Raw genomic sequence first — 21,696 nt, 5'->3', positions numbered from 1 at the left:
CTTCATTTATTTAGATTGAAATAACAGATAATTACTAAGAGAATTCAATAAAGCAGTCAATATAGTTCATCGGTATGTAATTTAATCTTTATTTGCAAAGCAATCTATCTATATATCCAGTTTGAATAGAATATAGAAAAGAGAACTTCATCACCCACATCATCATAATCATTTAGAAATATAAAATATTCTATACTCAGTAATAATCAATCATTAGATATAATTATTAGATTTCATATCATATCATAGGATAGCCATCTAATCGTAAGATTATATGTGTTTTATTTTTGTCTTTCTCAACTAAAAAAAGCATCACTTCAAAACTTTTTTTTTTTTGTCTTGGCAAAAAATTTTGATGATATTTTTTTTTTTTGATTTTTTTTTCTCTTGATTGATCATTTAAATTAATTAGTTTAAGAGTGGAGTGAGTTAGTTTGTGCACTAAATATTCTAAATTAATTAATTTAAGAAAAGATTAATGTAAATAAGATATTTTGCTATTTATATAATTTATTTTTTTGTTTTTTTTTGTTTTTAATATTTTGAAGATTCAAATTCAGATTTATTTATTAACATCTTGTATACTTAAACTTCTTACACATCAATATATATATATTTATAGTTTAGTAGTCGTAGAGTGGATCATTCATTGTGAAACAACAATCGACAACACATCAGAATTCGATCTATATGTCATCACAGTCAAACAAGAACAACAACAGCAAACAAGATCAAAATGACTCTCTAAACAACACTTCTTCACCAGTAAGAAGCGTATCAAATAGCAGCGGAAACTATGGTCCTCAACATCCTCAACAAATGAACGGAGGTATGTATAAATATATAATATATCAATAGTCATAATCATTATCATCAGTAATCCATTAGTATTAAAAGATGTGGAACATTCATTCATTCATTCATCATCATCATTCATCAGTAATCATCCCATCGACAAAAGAACTCAATTCTACATTCTTCTGGATTGAAGTTTTAAGTTTTGAAGTTGTTTTTTGAAATTCAATGTTTAATTCGGAACATCACATCACATCCACCAATCATCTTGCAAAATCAAGCAAATCAACATATTTAATGATTGGTAATTAATTTTGGTTGTTATTATTATTTTCATATTATTTTATTTTTGTCTTGTGAAGGTTAAATAGCGAGTTCTCCAGACACACCATCTCAATATAAATTGACACCCACCACACACAACAAAACACAACACACCTTTTGTAAAACTATCTATCATTTCATATCATCATATTCGCAAATACTGCTATCTATCAAACACCAATCATCAGCAGCATAAAATCAACAACCATTTTCTGATTCTATGATTTTTCTTTTATTTCATTAATTTTTTTAAAACACAATTTATTTTTTTATGAAAAAACAAAACAACATCAAAAAAATTGTTTTGCAAATTTAAATTTAATTTAATTTTATTAATTTATTAATTTTTTTAAAACACAATTAATTATTTAAATAAAAATAGGAAATTATAAAAGGTAATGTATCAAATTTGTCAAAACCATTTTCATTTTTGAATTTTTCATAAATCAAAACAAAACAAAGCAACAAACAGCAGCAACAACAGCAGTAGCAGCAGCATATAATAATATTTATTTTAGCATATTTCTTAATTAATTAATTGGATTGATTCAATTTCAACGATATAAAATATACATTTGATGATAAATAATCAGAAACAACAACAAAAAGATATTAATAATAATAAGGATAATAAAGATAGTTTGATAAATTATAAACAATCTACTAATATTCAAGTTAATAATAATAGATATAACAATAACAATCAATACCATCATCCACATAACCAGTATCAACAACAACAACAGCAACAGGGTTATCAACAGAGACCACAGATTCCTTCACCTCAACAACAACAACCACCACAACAACAACAGGTAAATCCAGGTCTCTTACATCAACAACAACAGATTCCACCACAACAACAACAATATCAACACAAGGGTCCAAAGGGAGGACAACAACAACAACAACAACAGCAACAACAACAACAACAGATCCCTCAACAGATTCCTTCACCAGTCCAGAATACACAACAACAACCAGTCCCACAGCAGAACTTGTCCCAGCAGTCGCCTTCATCGCCAAACCAACCACTCCAACACAGTAAGAAACAGTCACATCACCCTCAACAACAACAACAACAACAGCAGCAACAACAACAACAACAACAACATCCACACATATCTTCACCTCATCAACAGAGACCGCCAATATATGTGCCACAAAACGCAAGCGGTCCACAAATAGCATCTCCTAACCCTCCACATTTCCCCATTACACATACAGACACTTCTATCTTACCAGGTAACAGCGTCCCACCAAGAACTCACTCTGCTCCACCCACTTTGAATCAAGAGAATGTACCAGGTCCAAAGTATATGCCCGTGAAATCTGGTATGGTTGGTCCATACGGTGTAAGTAGATAACCCATATAAACATCATTCAATCAATCAATCAATCAATCAATCAATCAATCAATCAATCAATCAATTCAAAAACAAATCTGTTTAACCATTATCAATTATTTATAGGCACCACCACCTCAATATCAACATCCCCCACACAGAAGATATGAACAAGTATACCAACCACAACAAGTTCCATACTATCAACCACCATACTTTCCACAGTATGTTCCAGAGTTCTATCATACTCCACAACCACCAATGGTTACCTCTCAGCCAAAGAAGGTGTTGCAGATTGTAGATCCAAACACTCAGACTACCATCAATACTTCGCCACCAAAGTCACACACCCCACCTTCGTCCGCTCCAGTCACACCGGTCACTACTCCAACTGTCTCTACTCCAACGACAACAACACCTACATCAGCGGCAGCAGCAGCAGCATCGTCAACAACAACCACTACTGCTCCTGTGAGCAGCAGCAGCAACAACAATGCTCCAGCACCAGTTGTTTCGACTCCACCTGCTTTCAGTGCCGGTAACGCTCATGCAAGAAAGAGAGACAAGAAGCAGGCAGCAGCACAAGCAGCAGCACAGGCAACAGCACAACAAACAGAGCAATCCACAACCTCTGCCTCTGGTTCGTCCACACCTTCCGCTCCGGCTGCCGCCGCTACTCCCACCACTGGTGCCACCACCGACGACAAAGCAACACCCGCCTCTGAATCAACGGTATCTGCTTCACCAAGCAAATCCGTAGAGGACAAATCAACAGCTGACAAGACTGCCGAACAACAGCAGCAAATTGCCACACCAGCTGCCGTCGAACAGCACAAAGACGACGACACCAAGTCCGATGTCAAAGCTTCAGAGTCACACAGTTTGTCAACAGGACTCGAGAATCTTTCGCTCAAGGAAAGCAACAGTGAGGAGAATCCAACCACACCAAGAAAACAACAGCAAGCCGAAGAAAAGGAGGAAGGCGAATTGTCTCCAGCCAAGAATGCCGCTGACCAGCAGCAGTCGACTAACTCTCCAGCACCAGTAGAAGAGGAAGAAGAATGGGAAAAGAAAGTCAACGATATACCAGCACCAACATCTTCATCGTCGTCGTACAACTTGAGTAGCAGCAACAACGCATTGCATCAATCGATTCTCTCATCGAGTGGAACCAATCCATTTGCTGCGAAACCATCGGGTGTCATTCGTTACTCGAACGACGAGATGATCAAGTATCGTCCATCACACATCGAACCACGTCCAGAACTCAAGGATTTGGGTGTAGATTCATCAAAGTCGCATCAAGGTGGCGCTGGTGGTCAACAAGGTCAACAGGGTCAACAGAACAAGATGAAGGGACCCGGCGGATTCTTCCAACAGCCACAGAACAAGATGATGGCAAAGAATCAACCGATGTACGCGCAAAAGAATATGGGTGGATATCCACAGCAACAGCAACCGCAGTTCAACAAGTACCAGAACTACCACCAACAGATGCAACAACAGATTCAACCACAGGCACCGCCACAGAACATCTTGCCGGTCAGCGAGAATCGTTGGCAACGTACCAAACTCGACAGTCTCTCCGACACACAGATCCATCTCAGAAAAGCCAAGTTCATTCTCAACAGAATGGCACCGGAGAAGTTTGACCAGCTCTCTCTCAACCTCTTGGAGCTCGGCATCATCAAGAACACCGAGGTTTTCATTGGTGTCATCTCTATGATCTTTGAGAAGGCTATCACCGAAGCCAAGTACGTCACTATGTATACCGATCTCTGCAAGAAGATCTTTACTTTCGAGCGTGAAGAGAAGGAGCGTGAGAAGAAGGAGCAATATCCAGATCCAGCTTCACTCACCAAGGAGATCGAAGACCAGTTCAAGCCGAAATTCAGAGCACTTCTACTCCAGACCTGTCAGGAGGAATACGAAAAGGTTCAAAAGAGTTTTGAAACGATTCACGAAGTTCCCGAGGATCTCCCGGCAGCCGAGAAGGCCGACTTTGAGGAGAAGCAGTTTGTGCAGCGTAAGAAGGTGTTTGGTCTCATCAAGTTCATCGCAGAGTTGTTCAAGCAAGATATGCTCAGTGAGAAGATTATCCACGGTATTTTGGTCGCGCTCATGGGTGAGCTCAACAAGCCACAGGAGATCAAGTTGGAGTGCTTCTGCAAGCTGATGGCGCCAATCGGTTACAAGATCGTCTCAAAGACTGGCGCAGAGGAATACATGAAAGCCTACTCACTGCGTATGGAGCTGCTCATCTCTACATCCAACCTTTCACAACGTATTAAATTCTTGATACAGAACGTCCTTGATCTAAAGAATAACGGTTGGAAAGAGAAGGAGACCGAAGCACCAAAGCCAAAGGAGGAGAAGGCCGCCGAAGAAGACAGAAAGACCAGTCTCGGTGTCAAGAACGTCACTGGCAAGAACATGTTCACCATGCCATCGAACTTCTCCAAGGGATTCCCAGGCAAGCCAGGTGCAACATCGATGATGATGAAGCCCAAGCCAGGCATCCAAGGTGGAATGATGGGTGGTCCAATGGGAGGTGCCACCGGTCCAAACAAATTCGGTATCAACCAACCATCGACCATTGCCAAGTCGCCAATCAACTCGCCATCGCCAATGCACTACGGATCACAAGGAGCGTCGCCATCGATCTCCTCTTCAATGTCCAACAACAAACAAGACAAATCTGGCTGGACCGATTCCATCAGCCAATCGATCAACGATTCAATCAATGAATATCTCTCAATTGATGATGTCACAGAGTTTATGGAGTGTGTCAAAGAATACGCACCTTCCGTCGATCTCCACCCACATGTAATTTCCAGCATACTGACATCCGCAACCGATTCAAAATCCGCACTGAATAAGTTATCCGATCTCTTGATTCAATTGTACCAAGAGAAATTCTTTACAAGCAACGCAATCAGTAGTGGGTAAGTTTAATATATATATTTCTAAACAACTTAATATTTCAATAATGTTATTAATATTTTGTTAATTTCCAATAATCATTTGTTAGATTTGAAAAATTCTCAAATGCTTTAATCGATTTGTTTGAGGATAGACCAACAGCTACAGAGCCAACTGGAAAGATTATTTTCAGATTATACGACAAATCTATACTTTCATTGCAAACCGTTGCAAAAGTACTCGCAGCTCAGGTACCATCTTGTGGTCCCCACATTGGAAAGATTTTGATGAATTTCATTTTGGAATCTGAAGACGTTGAAAAGACTGCTCAAGCATTCAAAGAGAAATCAATAGATATTACAAGCTTTTTCGAGACTGGAAAAGATCGAAAGTCAATCTACGACTCATTTATCAAGCACGATGAAGAATTATCTGCCTTTTTGGACAAGTTGAACTTCAAGCCATAAGCCAATGATAGTTTCAAAAGAAAAAAAAAAAAAAAACAAAACAAAAACAAACCAAAAAAAAAACAATTCCCAACAATCAAATCATTTTCACCTTTCGCCCCAAACATTCAACATCAACAAAATAAATCCTGCCAATCATATTCACAACACCATCAACCACCTTACACCCTTTTTTTAAACCAAAAAAAAAGAATTCTCAATATTAAAAACCCAATCCAAACAATAAATTATATATACATTTTTGAAAAAACTTTTCTTTTATCCTTTGTTTGAAGCTTATATAATGTATAAAATTATGTATACCTATGTCTTGATTTGCTTTTTAAAGAAATGTTCAAACATAGACATTGATATCTACTAAATAATAATCAATCCCATTTTTTTTTTCCAACAGTTAGAGTTGATGATTTAAAGATTGTCTTTTGTTATCTTAATGATATTATTATAGGTCTAACATTTCGACACTTTTAAATTAAAATGAAGTTATAACTTTTTATAATTTCATTTTATTTTTTTCACCGATTTTTTAGCCAATCGAAATTCATTCATATTTTAAACTTTTAAATAAATATTTTTTTTTTGCAAATTTGTTTAAATATTTGGTTTTGAAGGGTTTAATTTATTTGGTTTTGCATGGGTTTAAATAAATTTTAATCTCACTTTTTTATAAATATTATTATAATAAAATAATGTCATCAATAAATAAGAAAGCTGTAGTTATAGATAATGGATCTGGTTTCACTAAAGTAGGATTCTCAGGCGGTAATGCACCACACACTATAATGCCAACGATTGTAGGTCGATCGAAATACTCTAATGATACATACGTTGGAAATGAAGCACAGCTCAAACGAGATATTCTAAACTTGAGCAATCCAATGCAATACGGTTATATCAACAACTGGGATAGTATGCAAAAGATATGGAATCATACATTCGCCGATATTCTCAAAGTGGAGCCAGAGGAACAACCGGTTCTCTTGACAGAGCCACCTCAGAATCCAAAGGGAAACCGTGAAAAGTTGGCTCAGATAATGTTTGAATCATTCAAAACACCGGCGTTGTATTTATCGGTTCAACAGGTGTTGGCGTTATACTCCAGTGGCCACAACACCGGACTTGTAATGGATAGTGGTGACGGTGTAACCTATACCGTTCCAGTGTATGAGGGTACGCCTGTTTCCAATAAAATTGTTCGTCAAGAATATGGAGGTCGCCATCTCACTAATTACATGTCACAGCTATTGTCAGACTCTGGAGTTACATTTGAGAACAACATTGTCAAGGAACAGGTTGCTCGTGACATCAAAGAGAAATTAAGTTTTGTTTCAATGGATTTCCAGAATGAAGATATGGAAGATAAATCATATACTATGCCCGATGGACAAATAATAGGTATCAAGCACCAGCGTTCCATTTGTCCAGAAGCATTGTTTGATCCATCGATGTTGGATGTTCCATTCCAAGGCATTCACCAAACCATACACAAATCCTATATGGCATGTGACATTGATATTCGTGGTGAAATATCTAATACAATCATGCTGTCAGGTGGCAACACAATGTTCCCCGGAATCAAAGAACGTTTATCTAAGGAGCTGACAAATCTCTCTACTGTCAAAAGTATCAAAGTGATGGCACTACCAGAACGTCAAAATGCTGTATGGATTGGAGGTTCCATAATGGCTTCTCTATCGACCTTCCAATCAATGTGGATCACAAAAGAGGAATATTTAGAAAGTGGTGCATCTGTTCTCCAAAGATTATTCTAAAACCAATCTTTTTTTTCGATTTAATCAATTATCAAGATTATGAATAAAAGAAAATAGTTGTTGTAATAATATTATATTTATATACAAAGTAGTCTAGTAAAATAAATACAAAATCAATTTACTTTAAATATTTGATTATAATACAATTTAAATATTTAAAATTTCAAATGAAATTTTGTTCGAAAATGAAATCTTCAACGAGAAGGCAAATTTCAAGCGATCGAGACTACACCCAGAATTGAGGGTGTAATGTTCTTTTTAATTTTCAAATTAAGAGACAACATTTGTGGATCAAAATATAATGACAAATCCAATTTTTTATAAGTTACCACATACATTATTAGCAAAGATTGTCAGTTTTATCGAGTTAAATATAGATAGGATTGCTTTTACTTTGGTTTGTAAAGGTTGGTTCGACAATAGAGAAAAATATCTTGTTTTACACACAAAACAATTCATTAGTTTCGATGCTGAATACAATAACACCTTTTTAAAATCATATAATAAATTTATAATACAGTCAAATAACTCTGCACACTATAACTCAATATGTGTAACATCGATTTCTCAACCAAAACACGCTCTTCATAGATACCTATTTCATAAAAACAATAATAATAATGAAGTTAATAACAACAGCAGCAACAGCAACAATTATAGCAATATTGATAAAGGTGGTTTAATAGCTTTTAAAGATCAGGTAGAACATCTTTATTTTACAGATCACTACAGAGAACATATTGACGATGGTTTTATGAGATCAGTCGGACTATCCAATATTACAACGATCTATTTCAGTAAACTTTTTAATCAACCTATTCAACCAAACTTCTTTCCTCGAACCATAGAGAAGTTGGTTTTCGGTGAGAAGTTCAATCAACCATTGACAGTAGGGTGCTTTCCTGTTGGACTTAAAACTCTAGAGTTTGGCAAGGATTTCAATCAGCTGATAGATACAAGTGGTATTCTCCCTGACAATTTGGAATCTATTATATTTGGGGCTGGTCTTACAAGGTTATCATTGAAAGGACTGCCACCGAAACTCAAACTTCTTAGATTCTCACAGTCGGATCTCGGTCATTATACATCGATTGTTGATTATCATCAAGACAACTCTCTTGAATCACTGGTGAGATTAGAGAACCTACCAGATAACCACGCATCAAAGATCAAATGGATAAATTTCAAGTCATTACAATACTTTAGTATGAGTTATTGTGCAGGGGAAATGATTATGGGCTACGTCAAAGAAAGTGTCGCTTTTCCTTTGACCATAACGACATTGGATTTACGAATGTGTTCAACGACGATGATATTTAACGTGGATAGCTCAATTGTATTACCACCGAATCTAAAGAAGTTATTTTTACCACGAGGTTGGACTTACAGCCTGAAGATCTTGGCATTTCCAGATGGCTTGACAATGTTGCATATGGGTTACTCTTACAACCTACCACTAAAATCCAAGTATTTCCCTCAATCACTCAAAAAACTAGAGATACCATTCATGTTCAATCAAAAACTCAACGAAAAGTCATTACCTCGCCACTTGGAATCTATTACTTTCGGAGAGAATTTCAACCAGAAATTAAAACCAAAAGTAATACCTAAAACAGTGAGAAAGTTGACATTCAATTGCTCATTCGAGAAATATCCACTTTTATCATCTGCTTTTCCGCCCGGTCTAACAAAGCTATCATTCAACCCCAATGCTCCACTCAAAGTAAAGCCAGGCGTCATTGTTGAATCTGTCAACATATTGACTTTTAGAGATTGCTTTTTCGCGAAACAAATCAAATCGATTCCACAAACTGTACAAACCATCATTCTTTACCATAAAAATAAAACATACTACTTGAAGCGCATATCACCCAGCAATTACCTGCTACTCATTGAATTAAAATCTGTGATAGAAAGTGGTGGAATTGTAGATGATACATTCATATTTAAATAAAAATAACAAAAATAATAAGCTTCAACGTTTTTTTAAATTTATTTTCATTGATTTTACATCTAAAAATTGTGTCATTACTTTTTAAAAAATTTTAGTTTTTTTTTATTAGAATAGTGGTGCAGTTATTTGTTATAATAATATATAATGTTTGATCAAACAAACCAATGTATAAAGATGAAATAAAACTAAGTAATTCTATATTATTAAAGTTGGTAGAGACAATCATCATAAGTTTTTCACATCTCAATACCGGGAATAATAGTAATAGTAGTAGTAGTAGTATTCCAACAAGATGGGATGTTTTAGAGATGCTAAATCATCTAATATCACCATTGAAATGTTTACAATGTGAACCTTACAACAATAATAATAGTAATAATCATTCATCATTAGATATTTATTGTTTTAAAATTATATTATCATCAAGAGATTATAATCAATTCAATGATAGATTGTTATCGAATTCAAATATAACATTTAAAGGATCAAAGAATAGATATCAATTTACTTTGAAAGAAAGAGTATCATCAACAACAACAACAACAGCAACAACTAAAAAGACAACAACAACAACAAGAACAGTTTCAATATCTAATTTACCGACAGCTTGGTTTACAATCGATAGCTGTAGACCAAGTGAACGTGGATATCCATCTACAGCAACAATTGAACAAACCTTTTCATACTTTGGTGTGATAGACAACATTGAAATCATTGTGGAGTCAGAACAACAACATCTTAGAGCTATGATCATTGTTAATAATAATAATAATAATATCCAACAAGAGGATCTAGATATAGATGATTCGACTTTAGATACATTGTTATACTTTCAAGTGGTGATTGGATTTCAAAGTATTGATAGTTCAGTCAGTTGCTATGAAACGCTAAGTAACTATACGATGTTCAATGTTAGGAATGGCGAGAATTACGTTGTTGCTCCACATCCGGTGGAGATAAACTATCATGACGATTCGTTCTTCTCAGAGGTGGCGATGAGAAGACGACGATTTCAACGCGAACAGATTCATTTGAACTTGAAGCTTCGACTGGAAGCAAAACAGAAAGAGAAGGAGAGACGAGCGGCCAATGAGGAAGCGGCGAGACTGCGGAAGAGAGAAGAACACGAGAAACGACAGAGAGAACGACTTAGGCGAGAACTAGAGGAAAAAGAGCGGAGAGCAAGAGAAGAAGAGTTAGAGAATCGAAAGTTACTCGAGAAACTTCTACGCAGAGAAGCAAAAGAGAGACAACGTCAAGAAGAATTGGAAAATAAAAGATTGCAACAACTTGAAGAAGCAGAACAACAACTTCAGCAACAAAAACAAGTAGAGTTGGAATTGTTAGAAAAGATAGCTATTAAACAACAAATCGAAAGAGAACAACAACAACAACAACAACAGGTAGAAGAAGAAATAAGAGTTATAGATGAAGATAAAGATAAAAGCTTGACAATCAAAGAACAATCTATTATTAGATTAAATCAACTTAGAGAATGGTTAAAGAAAGCTCAAGATTTGTATTATGATAATTTAATGGAGAAACAATCGCATGTTTATAAATATAGTTGTCCAAATCAATTCCTCATGGAATGGCAACTACCGACCAATCAAAAACAATATCAATATTATATCGATAGGGAATCACAACTTCTTAGCAATCATACCGACAATCAAACCATTCATATTCCTTGTAAAGCAATACCTACCGATGCATATTTAAAGAAATGGTCAACAAATAAGCAACAACATACAGACAACAAAGAGTAACCCAAAAGTTTTTATAACAATATTTTTATCTAGAAGAAATAAAAATAAAAACTCAAGTATTTATTCTAATAGAATCGTCAAAACATAGAGAGATAATCAACAAAACAACAATGAAAATCGTATTAAATTTAATTATTAAATAAAACTGAGTTGCCGCCCACGGAAAATGAAAATTAATATGAGTGGTAACTGAGTTACCTGTGGAACTAAGAGAGTGAAAGTAATAAAAATATTTATTATTTCATATGAAATAAAGAGATAGAGAAATGAAAGTAATTGCATTTTATACTATTTATTATAACTTAAATAATTGTATAATTAATTTTGTTAGATATATTAATTTTATTTTTATTCTATGAATAAACAAATTCTTTTTAAGACCAGAAAAAAATTAGTAAAGTGTGATCACTCAAAATAATTTTTTTTCTCACACCGAGTTTTCATCCTTGATCGATCAAATCTGTAGCGTCGTCCTCCTGGAGCCGTGGAAACTTCTTAAGAAGTTGATGTCTTGCAAAGGTATTGTATTCATGATGCATCTGTTGTATATATTCTAGTACAGATGCATCATGAATACAATACCTTTTAGTAAAATAGTTTCTTTTGTAGGGTCCAATGTAACCAGGTACTAGCTTCTTACTATCTGTGATCATCTCTAAAACTCCATTAGCAATATTGTTTCTACTTCCTCTCCCTTCTCGAAAGAGTCATCTTTACGGTTCTTGTTGTAATATTTAGCTTGTCGCACTTGAGATGATAAGATATTATCTCTAGCTATCTGTGTATAATTTGAGATCAATTCTCTTATCTCCATATCTTTGATGTTGTTGATGTTGATAATGTTGGATGGTGTTGTTGGTTCGAAACCAAAGTTGAGTTCAAATGGGGAAAGGCCAGTAGAAGCTTGCTTGGCTGAATTGATCGCAAACTCCACTGCCGGTAAGTGCTCGTCCCATGTCTCCTTCACCACCTCTTGATGTTTTGAAAGGATTAACTTGAGAGTACGGTTGTACCTCTCTGTCTGACCGTCAGTTTGTGGTCTGTTCGGTGTAGACATCTTTAATCTAGTTTGTAGTAATGCCATGAGTCCACACATCTGAAGTAAACTTTGAATCACGGTCAGAGACGATTGTAGATAGTAACCTATGATAACGGAATACATACTTAAAAAACAATTTGGCAGTCTCCACGGCTGTAATCTCTGTAGTACACAGACACAAATGAACCATCTTGCTTAATCTATCCACTACTACTAAAACATTGTCATAACCATTCTTGGAGGTTGGTAATTTCATGAAATCCATGCCTATCTCCATCCAGTTACGAGTTGGAATTTCCAATGATGTTAGATAACCTTTCGCTTTATCTTTGGTAACTCGTTGACAAATATCACAACTACCAATGAACTTGGTTATTATTTGATACATGTTGGCAAAATAATAGTTTTGACGGACTGGTACTAGAGAATCCGTCAAAACTATTATTTTGCCAACATGTATCAAAATAACCAAGTTCATTGGTAGTTGTCTTTGTGATTCCAAGATGTCCCGCAATGTAACCACTGTGATTCTCTTCTAGTATTTTCGTTATGTGTTCCTTATCAACAAGAATTAGTCTTCTTGGTGATCTGGTTCTATCAAATATTTCAAACCATCTTGTGTGATAAAGTTGAGATTGCTGTTTCGTTCCATATTCACAATAATTTCGTTGTTGATGTATGAATCTACAATCTGTTGAATAAAGTCTTCATCCCACTTCAGCGCAAATCTTGGATCTCTAGACAGAGCATCTCCTGCTGTGTTCTCTACACCGGGTATGTATTCGAATCTGATATCGAAATCACAAAGGTTCTCTGTCTTCGTGACAAGTCTTCCCTGGTCTCCCACGTGATGAGATTCTTATGGTCTGTCTTTACAGTAATTGACTGATCACTAAGATAATGTTTGAACTTATCAAGAATGTGTATTGTTGATAGCAACTCCTTGTCAGTTGTACTGTAACCTTTCTCCCTATTGTCATCTTCTACTTTCGTATATCACTGGATGCCACTCTCCATCTTCGTCTTGTTATGATATGCAAATACGCCGATGAAGTGGAACCCATCATACCAAGAAATCTCTGCATTTCTGTTGTATTGTTTGGTTCAGGGAACCAAACTCAAATAAAAAAAATAATAAGAATGAATTATCTGGTTCCGGTAACAGTTCTTCTTGGCTATGGATCGCATGGCATGGCACAAGTAAAAAATTGAAAACTGAAAAAAAAAAAAAAGAATTACTGATAAAATCAAAAATCATTTATGATATTCATACATATTCAATTTGATAAAAGTAATTAACTTTAATATGATGACATCAAATATTTTTAATATAATATAGTAGATAATATTATCTTTAAAGGATTAATTAGTAAGAAAGAGAGAAAGAGATTGAACAATTTATAAGTAATTTTAATAAATAATATAGTTAAGTTAGTCTATTACTTGAAATCAATTTAATTAGTGGTGGTAGTGTTGATCTTTTTAAATTCTTTATTATTTGTATATATTTGAACAAATATATTAATAATGAATGGGTTTAGTGAGTAGTTGTTGTTGTTGTTATTATTAATGATGTTTTTGTTGATCTTGTTGTGTTTGTTGTCACAATTTGTTTGGTTTACTCTTTAGTCATCTTCCTCTGGAGAATTCTTATCATGATGCACGTGTTTCTTACCATGATGTATTTTCTTTAAAGCTGCTAGAACATCTTGATAATCGACATCGTCAACATCATCATAAAAGTCATCGGTAATCTCAAAAGTTCTATCATCTTCTTCTCCATAAACATAATTGTCATCAAAGTAGAAATTGTATGATAATGGTGTACCACTACCCTCTATAATCGGATCATCACCACTACCAATTGGATGAACGATAAGATGTGATAAAATGAAACCACAATCACCAGAGGCAATAAGCTTGAATGTACAAAGTGCATCCTTTGGTAGATTGTAGTACTCATTTATATTATCATATCTAATGACATGGAGTGCCTTTGATGAGGTAAGTGTTGAATGGTGAATTCTATAGTCAGTTGGTTCGCTACTCTGGTGTCTAACTCCATTGATATAAAACTCTAGAGTCATAACACACTTATCATTCTTGGTTCCATCGGATGTTGCTCTTGGTCTGATTTTGACACGGAGTGACTTGTACTTACCGGTGTACTTTACGTGATAGTTGATGTAAGCACCCTTGGCAAGCTTGACAAGATTCAAAGTATCGGAATTCATTGTATGGAATTGACAGTTATCAGAGTCGTTATATAACTGGGCATCGATAGGGACAGCAGCTTCATCAGTGATCTCAGTGAATCCTCTCCATTTAAGGGACTTGGGAATGAATGCAACTAACATGGCATCAAGTTGATTATCGAATCCATTGGTCATACAATTTCCAAAACCAAAAACATATCCAACTTTGTGACCTGCCAACTCTAATTTATATTGGGTGGCTCTACCGTCATGATTTCCAAAGGTTACACCATCGATATTCATATTGAATGGAACGATTTCCGAACCAACCCACAACGATTCCAATGGTTTATCAGCATTGTAATCTTTGGTTTTGACAAGGAAACCACTTTGATTACCAACTCTATTACCAAATTCTAGATCCATCTCCTTATCACCAGCTTTTAGAGTTCTTCTTGCCGATGATTGGATACTAGTAACTCTTGCACCACACCAACCATTCATTCCAGCGAATTCACCACGGTAATAATGTTTATCATAGAGATGACCATGAATCTCATCAATTGATGCATGTAAGAATTCCTCTCCTGGTGGATATTTATCATATTTTGGTTTTAATGAATTAACATCACCACATATTCTAGAATATAAATATCTAACATCTAAAAAATAATTAATAACATATTATATTAGTTTATATTTTTAATTCCATTATTTTGTTTTAATCACTTACTGTCTTGAGTTCCACCCATGGGCAAATTACGTACATCCATTGACCACCACATATTTACGAAATCAAATACATTGTTCTTCATAAAACTCTCATACTTTAACAATCTATTGTAATTATTGGTTTCATAGAGCATTTTTAGATTGTCCCCTTCCATTTTGTTTTTGATCTGATCATAACCTTCTTGGTAGAATTTAACACAGTGCTTTGTGTAGGTCTCAGTTAGATCGGTCAATCTTTTCTTGTGAATATTACATTGAGATGAATCATATCCCAATTGATGATGATAAGAGATGATTTGGGAGACTAATGCGATATGACTTGTAGCAATAAGTACATAATAAACCATCTCGGATATCTCATGACCATCTTTACTAGCCTCCTCTATGTAAACTGAAAAGTTTTCATCGATGGACTCGAATGAACTACGAAGTGTTTCGGTTGTAGACTTATCACCATGCGCCTGAAGCCAAGATTGGACATTCTGATTATGGAGAGACATAACATTGCAAATACCTTGGTAACGTGATTTCAATGAATCCAAGTCATATTCTTCAATCTTTTGTCTAACCTCCTGGTCAATGAATTTCTTGAACTGCTCAGCAATGTCAACCTTTGAACTACTAAAAGCAGACCAAATAATATCCATTAAAGATGATAGTAGACCTCCAATATATGGAATACAGCTAACACCAGTCAAAACAACACTCTTAATCATATTAATTGCATTAACACCGTCACCATTAATTAAATTAATAATCTCTTGTTTTGAACCTTTTAATAATGAATCCAATATTTTTGTACCTTTTTCAACACGACCTAATAAATGTAAGAGAATAAGAGAATAAGAATAAGAATTTATTGTTAGCTATTTATAAAAAATACCTACCTCCAATAACTTTAGTAAAATCGTTTGGTGGATCCTTCTTATCAGCTGGACCAGTATCTTCACTTTTTTTTGGTTTCTTGTCATCATCATATTTCTTGGATGAATGTTGAGTCTTACTTAATGGTTTGGGTTCTAATGAATTCATTTTGTTTGTTTTAAATATATAATTATACAACTAACTATTATTTAAAGAAAATAATTTTTTAAATTTATAAATACAAACAAAATCCACTCTATAAATACTTTTTCTTATCTGACACACTCTCTTTTAAAAAAGCCATTTTTATATAATATTAAAAATTTAAATTATTTCTATTTGTAAATTGGTCACTTCTTTATCTCGTCAACTCATTCAAGATATTTAATTAATTAATTTATTTGTTTTTTGCAATCACCAAAATTTTTTTCTTTACAATTTTTTCATATTTTTTGGGTAGCCCTTTTAAAAACGGTTTGTTGTTTGAATTCAACTAAAGGTATCTCAAATAAAATGTGTTTGTTCAATTATTTGATTGGTGTGTGTATTTAATTTTAATTTAATATTTTATTTTTATAATAATATTTTTTAATTTCTTTGTTTCTTATGTGACTTGAAACCACCTCTACCACCTCTACCACCTCTATCACCTCTGAAACCACCTCTACTACCACCATTCTTTGCCTTTGCCTTGAAATCTCTAATTCTACCAAATTATTTTTGTTCTTCTTCACCTTCCAAGATTGCGAGCTCTGGAACTTTACCACCGATCGCTTTCTTCTCTGTTGTCATTGATTCGAGTGCACGCTTTGCAGACTCGGCAGTCTTATCTGTTTAAAAATATTGAATATGATATGAACAGACGTTAAGTATTGGTTGAACAATGTGTGTCTTTAAATATATACATAACAAAATTTTAGTAATTTTTATTTTTCTTCTTTGTTTTTCAGCTGATTGGTAATTTAGTAGCTCTGTTGTGTGGCTCCAAGAGGATGTCTGTGTTTGGACCCTTTGGAACGATCAGTGTTGGATTCTGTGATGGTTTCGACTTGAAATAGCCATTCTTTATATGTTTGAAGTTGATTGTTGATTGGAGTTGTGGCATCTGATAGAGTTCCTTCAAGTAATTAAACAGATTTGGATAGTCTTGAATTCTCTTCAAATTACACTTAAATCCATTATAATAAGCTGCATCGAATCTAACCAATGTTGGAAACAATCTTACATCTGCCTCTGTAAATCTATCACCCAACAAATATCTATTGGTATCCAATCTCTTCTCCAATAATTCTAATGTATTAAATAGTTTATCAAATGCAATATCATCTATAATGTGTGTGTTTGTTAGTTATATTGTATATTTAACTAAAAAAGTTATGAATGAGATACTTTACATCCTTCTTGTGTGGGTGCGAATCCACATTTGTAGACACCGTTGTTGATGTTCTCATAGATGAGTTCATTGATTTTATCAATCTCTGACTCTAGGTCTGAGGGCAACAAGTTCAGTTGTGGATTGTTGGAGAATGCATTGAACTCTGAGTTTAGCATTCTGATGATTTCCGACGATTCGTTGTTTACGATGACCGACTTCTTCTTGTCCCATAGGATTGGCACCGAGTAGCGACCTTGGTAGTTGGCGTCGGACAACTTGTAGAGCTCCGGTATGTTCTTGGCGTGATTGATACTATCTTCAGTGGTCAACTCGTCAAACTCTGGGTTGAATGGCCAACCTTCTTTCTCATCCAATCTCGGCTCGGTAATACTGACACTGATCACATGCTCCAAACCCTTTAGTTTTCTAACGATCAAGACACGATTGACCCATGGACATGTGTAGTTTGCATACAAATGATAACGATCTAATTCAGGTGGGAATTGATCACTACCAACTTTAACCCAGTTTCTCAATTTCGATGCCTCTCTATTGAATTCTTTTTTGTTATCTGTTGTTGTATTTGTTGTCATTTTAAAACTATAATATTTATTATGATTATACTGATTATTTTGATTTAAAAGTTGTAAAAAAAGTGTATTATTATTATTAATATTATAATTATTTAGTTTATTATAATTATTATTTAAATTTCGGATGAATGAATTCAACATTTTTCATCATTATTTATATTAAACATTTCACATCTTTGCAAACAATTATTTGTGTGTTCAAAAAAAAAATAAAAATTTTATTTTTTTTAATGATAGTGGTTGTGGTTATTTTTCACAATTTAATATGAATTGTTCTAGAATGCTTAAAAAAAGATAACATCATTTTTTAATAACTTTTTTTGGTTGAAATTAAAAGATGCAACAGACTTTTAATTGCTTGTAGAATGGAATATGGATTTAAAGATGGTTTATTTCATAACAACATATACTTAAAGTATGATGTTATTACTAAATTTGAATATTTAAAAATAGTAGAATCTATCTTCTGTTTTATCTTACTTTGTAGAATATACAAACAATGTCATCATGAAAATAAACTGAACTTTAAAAAGTAATAACGTGATTCTTTGATTATGAATGAATATATGTTATGATTTTATTATTTTAAATAAAGGACCCAAAATATCATATGATTTAGTTATAATTTAGAGATTCAGATATCATAGTTATTATTTTTGATTTCCTCTCTTTTGGGCTTGTAAACGAGATCTGAGAAATCAGCTGAGGAACCGTGGTAGACAAATGAATTGCCGGTGCGAAGTGAGTTGGAAACCTCGTCTGCTTTGAATCCTTTGTAACCGTTGAAGGTGTATTCATAGGCGAGACGTGCAACCGATCGTTGCAGTGGGAACGAATCCTCGGCGGCCAGCTTTACGAATTCCTCGACTGGGTACCATTTGCACTTGGCGATCTCCGAGGGATCCATATTGATCTCTGACGACAGTGCACGCAGCGCACAAACAAAATAGATATCACCACGATCGAATGCGTAGTTGTGGAGCTGTCGGAAACCGAGAACCGATACAAACTCGGCGTGAACACCGGTCTCTTCAAAGACTTCACGCACCGCTGTCTTACAGATGTCTTCTCCGGCATCTAACGCACCACCTGGAATCTTCCACTTGTCTGGACGTTGCTTCTCTGTGATCAACAGGATTTCATTCTTCTCATTGATAACCAATCCACCGCATCCAATGAAATGTGAAGTGTAATCCGGAAGTTTATTGGCATCGTTCTCTGGCAGCCATCTTGTCAACATAATATAATCTTTTTGGCAATGATGGAATGAAAATCCTGACTAATAAATTTGATTGTAATTAGAACTATTTCCACTTTCCAATTTAATGAATAAAATAAGTTACTGCAACTTACTTCAACTAAAATAGATATAAATTTAGATTGTGCTTGTGGAATCTTTATCCAGATACCTCTACGTTGGTTATCTACCCAATACTTAAGTGAAGCGTCAAGATACTTTTTGAAGGTGAGTTCGTCGGTTGGGTATTGGTGGAAATCCTCTACGGTGATACCATCGAAAATATCGGGTACACCCTTCAAGACACCGGCAATCGAGTGTGTGTGGAATCGTTCCCAATCACCCATTTTCGAATCCGGCAATAATCTCTGTGTGGTTGTTGGTGGTACTGAATTAGGTGATGTATTCATAATTGCTTTTTTAAGATTTATATTATTACTGCTACTACTTTTGTTACTATCAGTCGAATAATAATATTTATTATTAAATAATGAAAATGAATTATTATTATCACTTATATTGTTTATAAATAGATGACTATTATTATTATTATTATTAATATTAAATTTATTAATATGCAATGATGATGATAAAGATGATGATCTTGAAATTGATATTAAAGAATCAAAAGAAGAGGAAATAGAAGATGTGGTTTGATTATTTAGTTGATCGATATTTAATGAAATATTGCTAGTTCTTTGAATTTCTTTATTGAATTTTATAAAAGTAGTACTACTATTTCTATATATGTTAGTGCTTAGCGTTGTTGTTGATGTTTTTGTGAAGATACGAGTCAACATATCATATGAACTTGAAATTCCCACAAAACACTACTAATACCTCGATATATAATATATGATTGTAATTTTGTTGATTATTATTAATCTTGAGGGGTTAATAATCGTTGAGTGGGGTCGTTTAAATTAATTCATACAAAATTCCAAAAAAATTAAGATAAAATAATTCATAGAATGAACAATGATAGTGGTTGTGAATGTTTTTCACAAATTTTTTTTTTCTAAGTTATCACTATAGAGATTAATATTATAAAAATAAAATAAAATATCAAACCTTGTTTGATTTTAATAAAAACTAGATAAATAGAAAGCATTTTTATAGCAGATTTAGAATATAAAGTTTGTTTTATTCTTTACTTGGTAAAACGAGTTTTCCAATCTGCATCGGAGTTCGGAGCAAGCTACAACGAACCCGAGATCAAAGAATACAGAGACAATTATATTTATCAATGTTATGAAAGATTTAATCAAATTCTCAAAGATCTTCAATTGAAATTTATATGAGAAAGCTGAATTTCTATCGATTTCTTGAATAGTGGATATAAGTTGGTATCTTTCACTTTGCTAATCTTTTTAAAGATTGTCGCTGAGTCGATATAATAACTTGACCACCTTAGTTAGAAATATTGACTTGTGGGCACTTTTTTTATTCTAAAGTGGTGCATTTAAAATATATAGTTTTATAGTGTGCCTACCCTATAATGCCGGATTGGTCTGTATCAAATAAGTTAGTAAAAAATTAATTGAATAATGTATACTAGACTTTATTGAGTGACACCAGATGGGAGTCTTCATCTTTTACATTCGGTAATACAAGAATAATTTGTCGTAGGCATACAAAACTATCTTATATGTTGAACATAAATTAATGAAATACGAAATATATTTAAGAAGTAAATAAAATTTATATTAATAAAATTATATGTGCATACCTTTATTGGACTATTCTCTTGATTAAAAATACAAATAAAATCTAGAAAGATCACATTCTTTGTATGAATTGACCTTTGTATAATAGAATGAATTAGTTAAGTACTTTTACAACTACACAACTTCTATATAGGAACTTATACTTACAATGAGCTAAAACATAATATAAAACAAAATTTACTACTACCAAATCAATTTTAAAATTGAACAAAGAGATTAATTATTTTTTTTTTTTTAATTTTTTAATCTCCAGGCTATCTATTTTCTTTTTTGATAGTTTTGATAGACAGCTATCTATTGAAATTTAAAGATATAGAGAAGAGTGTTTTCGATACACTAACAAAACTTAATCAACAAAGAATCGAGAATTAAATTCATTAAACTTTTGAACCTACGTCCCAAGACCACCAAGTTGTCACAACATCCCAAAGCAAAGCCGGTAAAGCAAAAGGCAGATACTTGAAATCGAAATGTTGGATTTTAAGTAGTGAGAATGAATACTTCATTTTTAGTGAACGATCAAGTAGAATCATCATTGGGAATCTAGTTCAACAAAAGAAAATTGAAGTAATTCGAAGTAATGTT

At 33.8% G+C, this 21,696-nt stretch overlaps 6 protein-coding genes across 6 annotated transcripts; 3 read left to right on the top strand and 3 right to left on the bottom strand.

Moving 5' to 3' along the window:
* Positions 1 to 690: 690 nt before the first annotated feature.
* Positions 691 to 6,330, top strand: eIF4g (eukaryotic translation initiation factor 4 gamma; the record flags this gene model as incomplete). The annotated part of the gene is made up of 6 exons (XM_020572931.1): positions 691 to 829; positions 941 to 1,008; positions 1,713 to 2,474; positions 2,592 to 5,410; positions 5,497 to 5,778; positions 6,303 to 6,330. The coding sequence occupies 6 exons, from the start codon at positions 691 to 693 to the stop codon at positions 6,328 to 6,330; spliced, it is 4,098 nt and encodes a 1,365-aa protein (XP_020437048.1).
* A 213-nt stretch (positions 6,331 to 6,543) lies between these two features.
* PPL_01930 (actin) lies at positions 6,544 to 7,626 on the top strand (the record flags this gene model as incomplete). Its single annotated transcript, XM_020572930.1, has 1 exon — positions 6,544 to 7,626. The coding sequence occupies one exon, from the start codon at positions 6,544 to 6,546 to the stop codon at positions 7,624 to 7,626; it is 1,083 nt and encodes a 360-aa protein (XP_020437047.1).
* A 301-nt stretch (positions 7,627 to 7,927) lies between these two features.
* On the top strand, positions 7,928 to 11,922 carry PPL_01929 (uncharacterized protein; the record flags this gene model as incomplete). Its single annotated transcript, XM_020572929.1, has 4 exons — positions 7,928 to 9,553; positions 9,790 to 11,099; positions 11,148 to 11,345; positions 11,907 to 11,922. 4 exons carry the CDS (start codon positions 7,928 to 7,930, stop codon positions 11,920 to 11,922), a joined length of 3,150 nt encoding a protein of 1,049 aa, XP_020437046.1.
* An 82-nt stretch (positions 11,923 to 12,004) lies between these two features.
* PPL_01928 (uncharacterized protein) lies at positions 12,005 to 16,347 on the bottom strand (the record flags this gene model as incomplete). The annotated part of the gene is given in 7 exon segments (XM_020572928.1): positions 12,005 to 12,406; positions 12,444 to 12,755; positions 12,775 to 12,982; positions 13,433 to 13,505; positions 14,064 to 15,245; positions 15,347 to 16,132; positions 16,203 to 16,347. 7 exon segments carry the CDS (start codon positions 16,345 to 16,347, stop codon positions 12,005 to 12,007), a joined length of 3,108 nt encoding a protein of 1,035 aa, XP_020437045.1.
* A 420-nt stretch (positions 16,348 to 16,767) lies between these two features.
* PPL_01927 (uncharacterized protein) lies at positions 16,768 to 18,147 on the bottom strand (the record flags this gene model as incomplete). The annotated part of the gene is made up of 4 exons (XM_020572927.1): positions 16,768 to 16,877; positions 16,914 to 17,009; positions 17,347 to 17,505; positions 17,574 to 18,147. 4 exons carry the CDS (start codon positions 18,145 to 18,147, stop codon positions 16,768 to 16,770), a joined length of 939 nt encoding a protein of 312 aa, XP_020437044.1.
* A 634-nt stretch (positions 18,148 to 18,781) lies between these two features.
* PPL_01926 (uncharacterized protein) lies at positions 18,782 to 21,644 on the bottom strand (the record flags this gene model as incomplete). Its single annotated transcript, XM_020572926.1, has 5 exons — positions 18,782 to 19,426; positions 19,501 to 20,119; positions 20,549 to 20,745; positions 21,114 to 21,186; positions 21,571 to 21,644. 5 exons carry the CDS (start codon positions 21,642 to 21,644, stop codon positions 18,782 to 18,784), a joined length of 1,608 nt encoding a protein of 535 aa, XP_020437043.1.
* Positions 21,645 to 21,696: the final 52 nt, after the last annotated feature.

The sequence above is a fragment of the Heterostelium album genome (assembly GCF_000004825.1).
Source record: "Heterostelium album PN500 unplaced genomic scaffold PPL_scaffold2, whole genome shotgun sequence".
In the NCBI taxonomy this organism is placed as follows: domain Eukaryota; phylum Evosea; class Eumycetozoa; order Acytosteliales; family Acytosteliaceae; genus Heterostelium; species Heterostelium album.
Note: the sequence above shows the minus strand (reverse complement) of the source record. Positions and strands in the feature narration are given on the sequence as shown.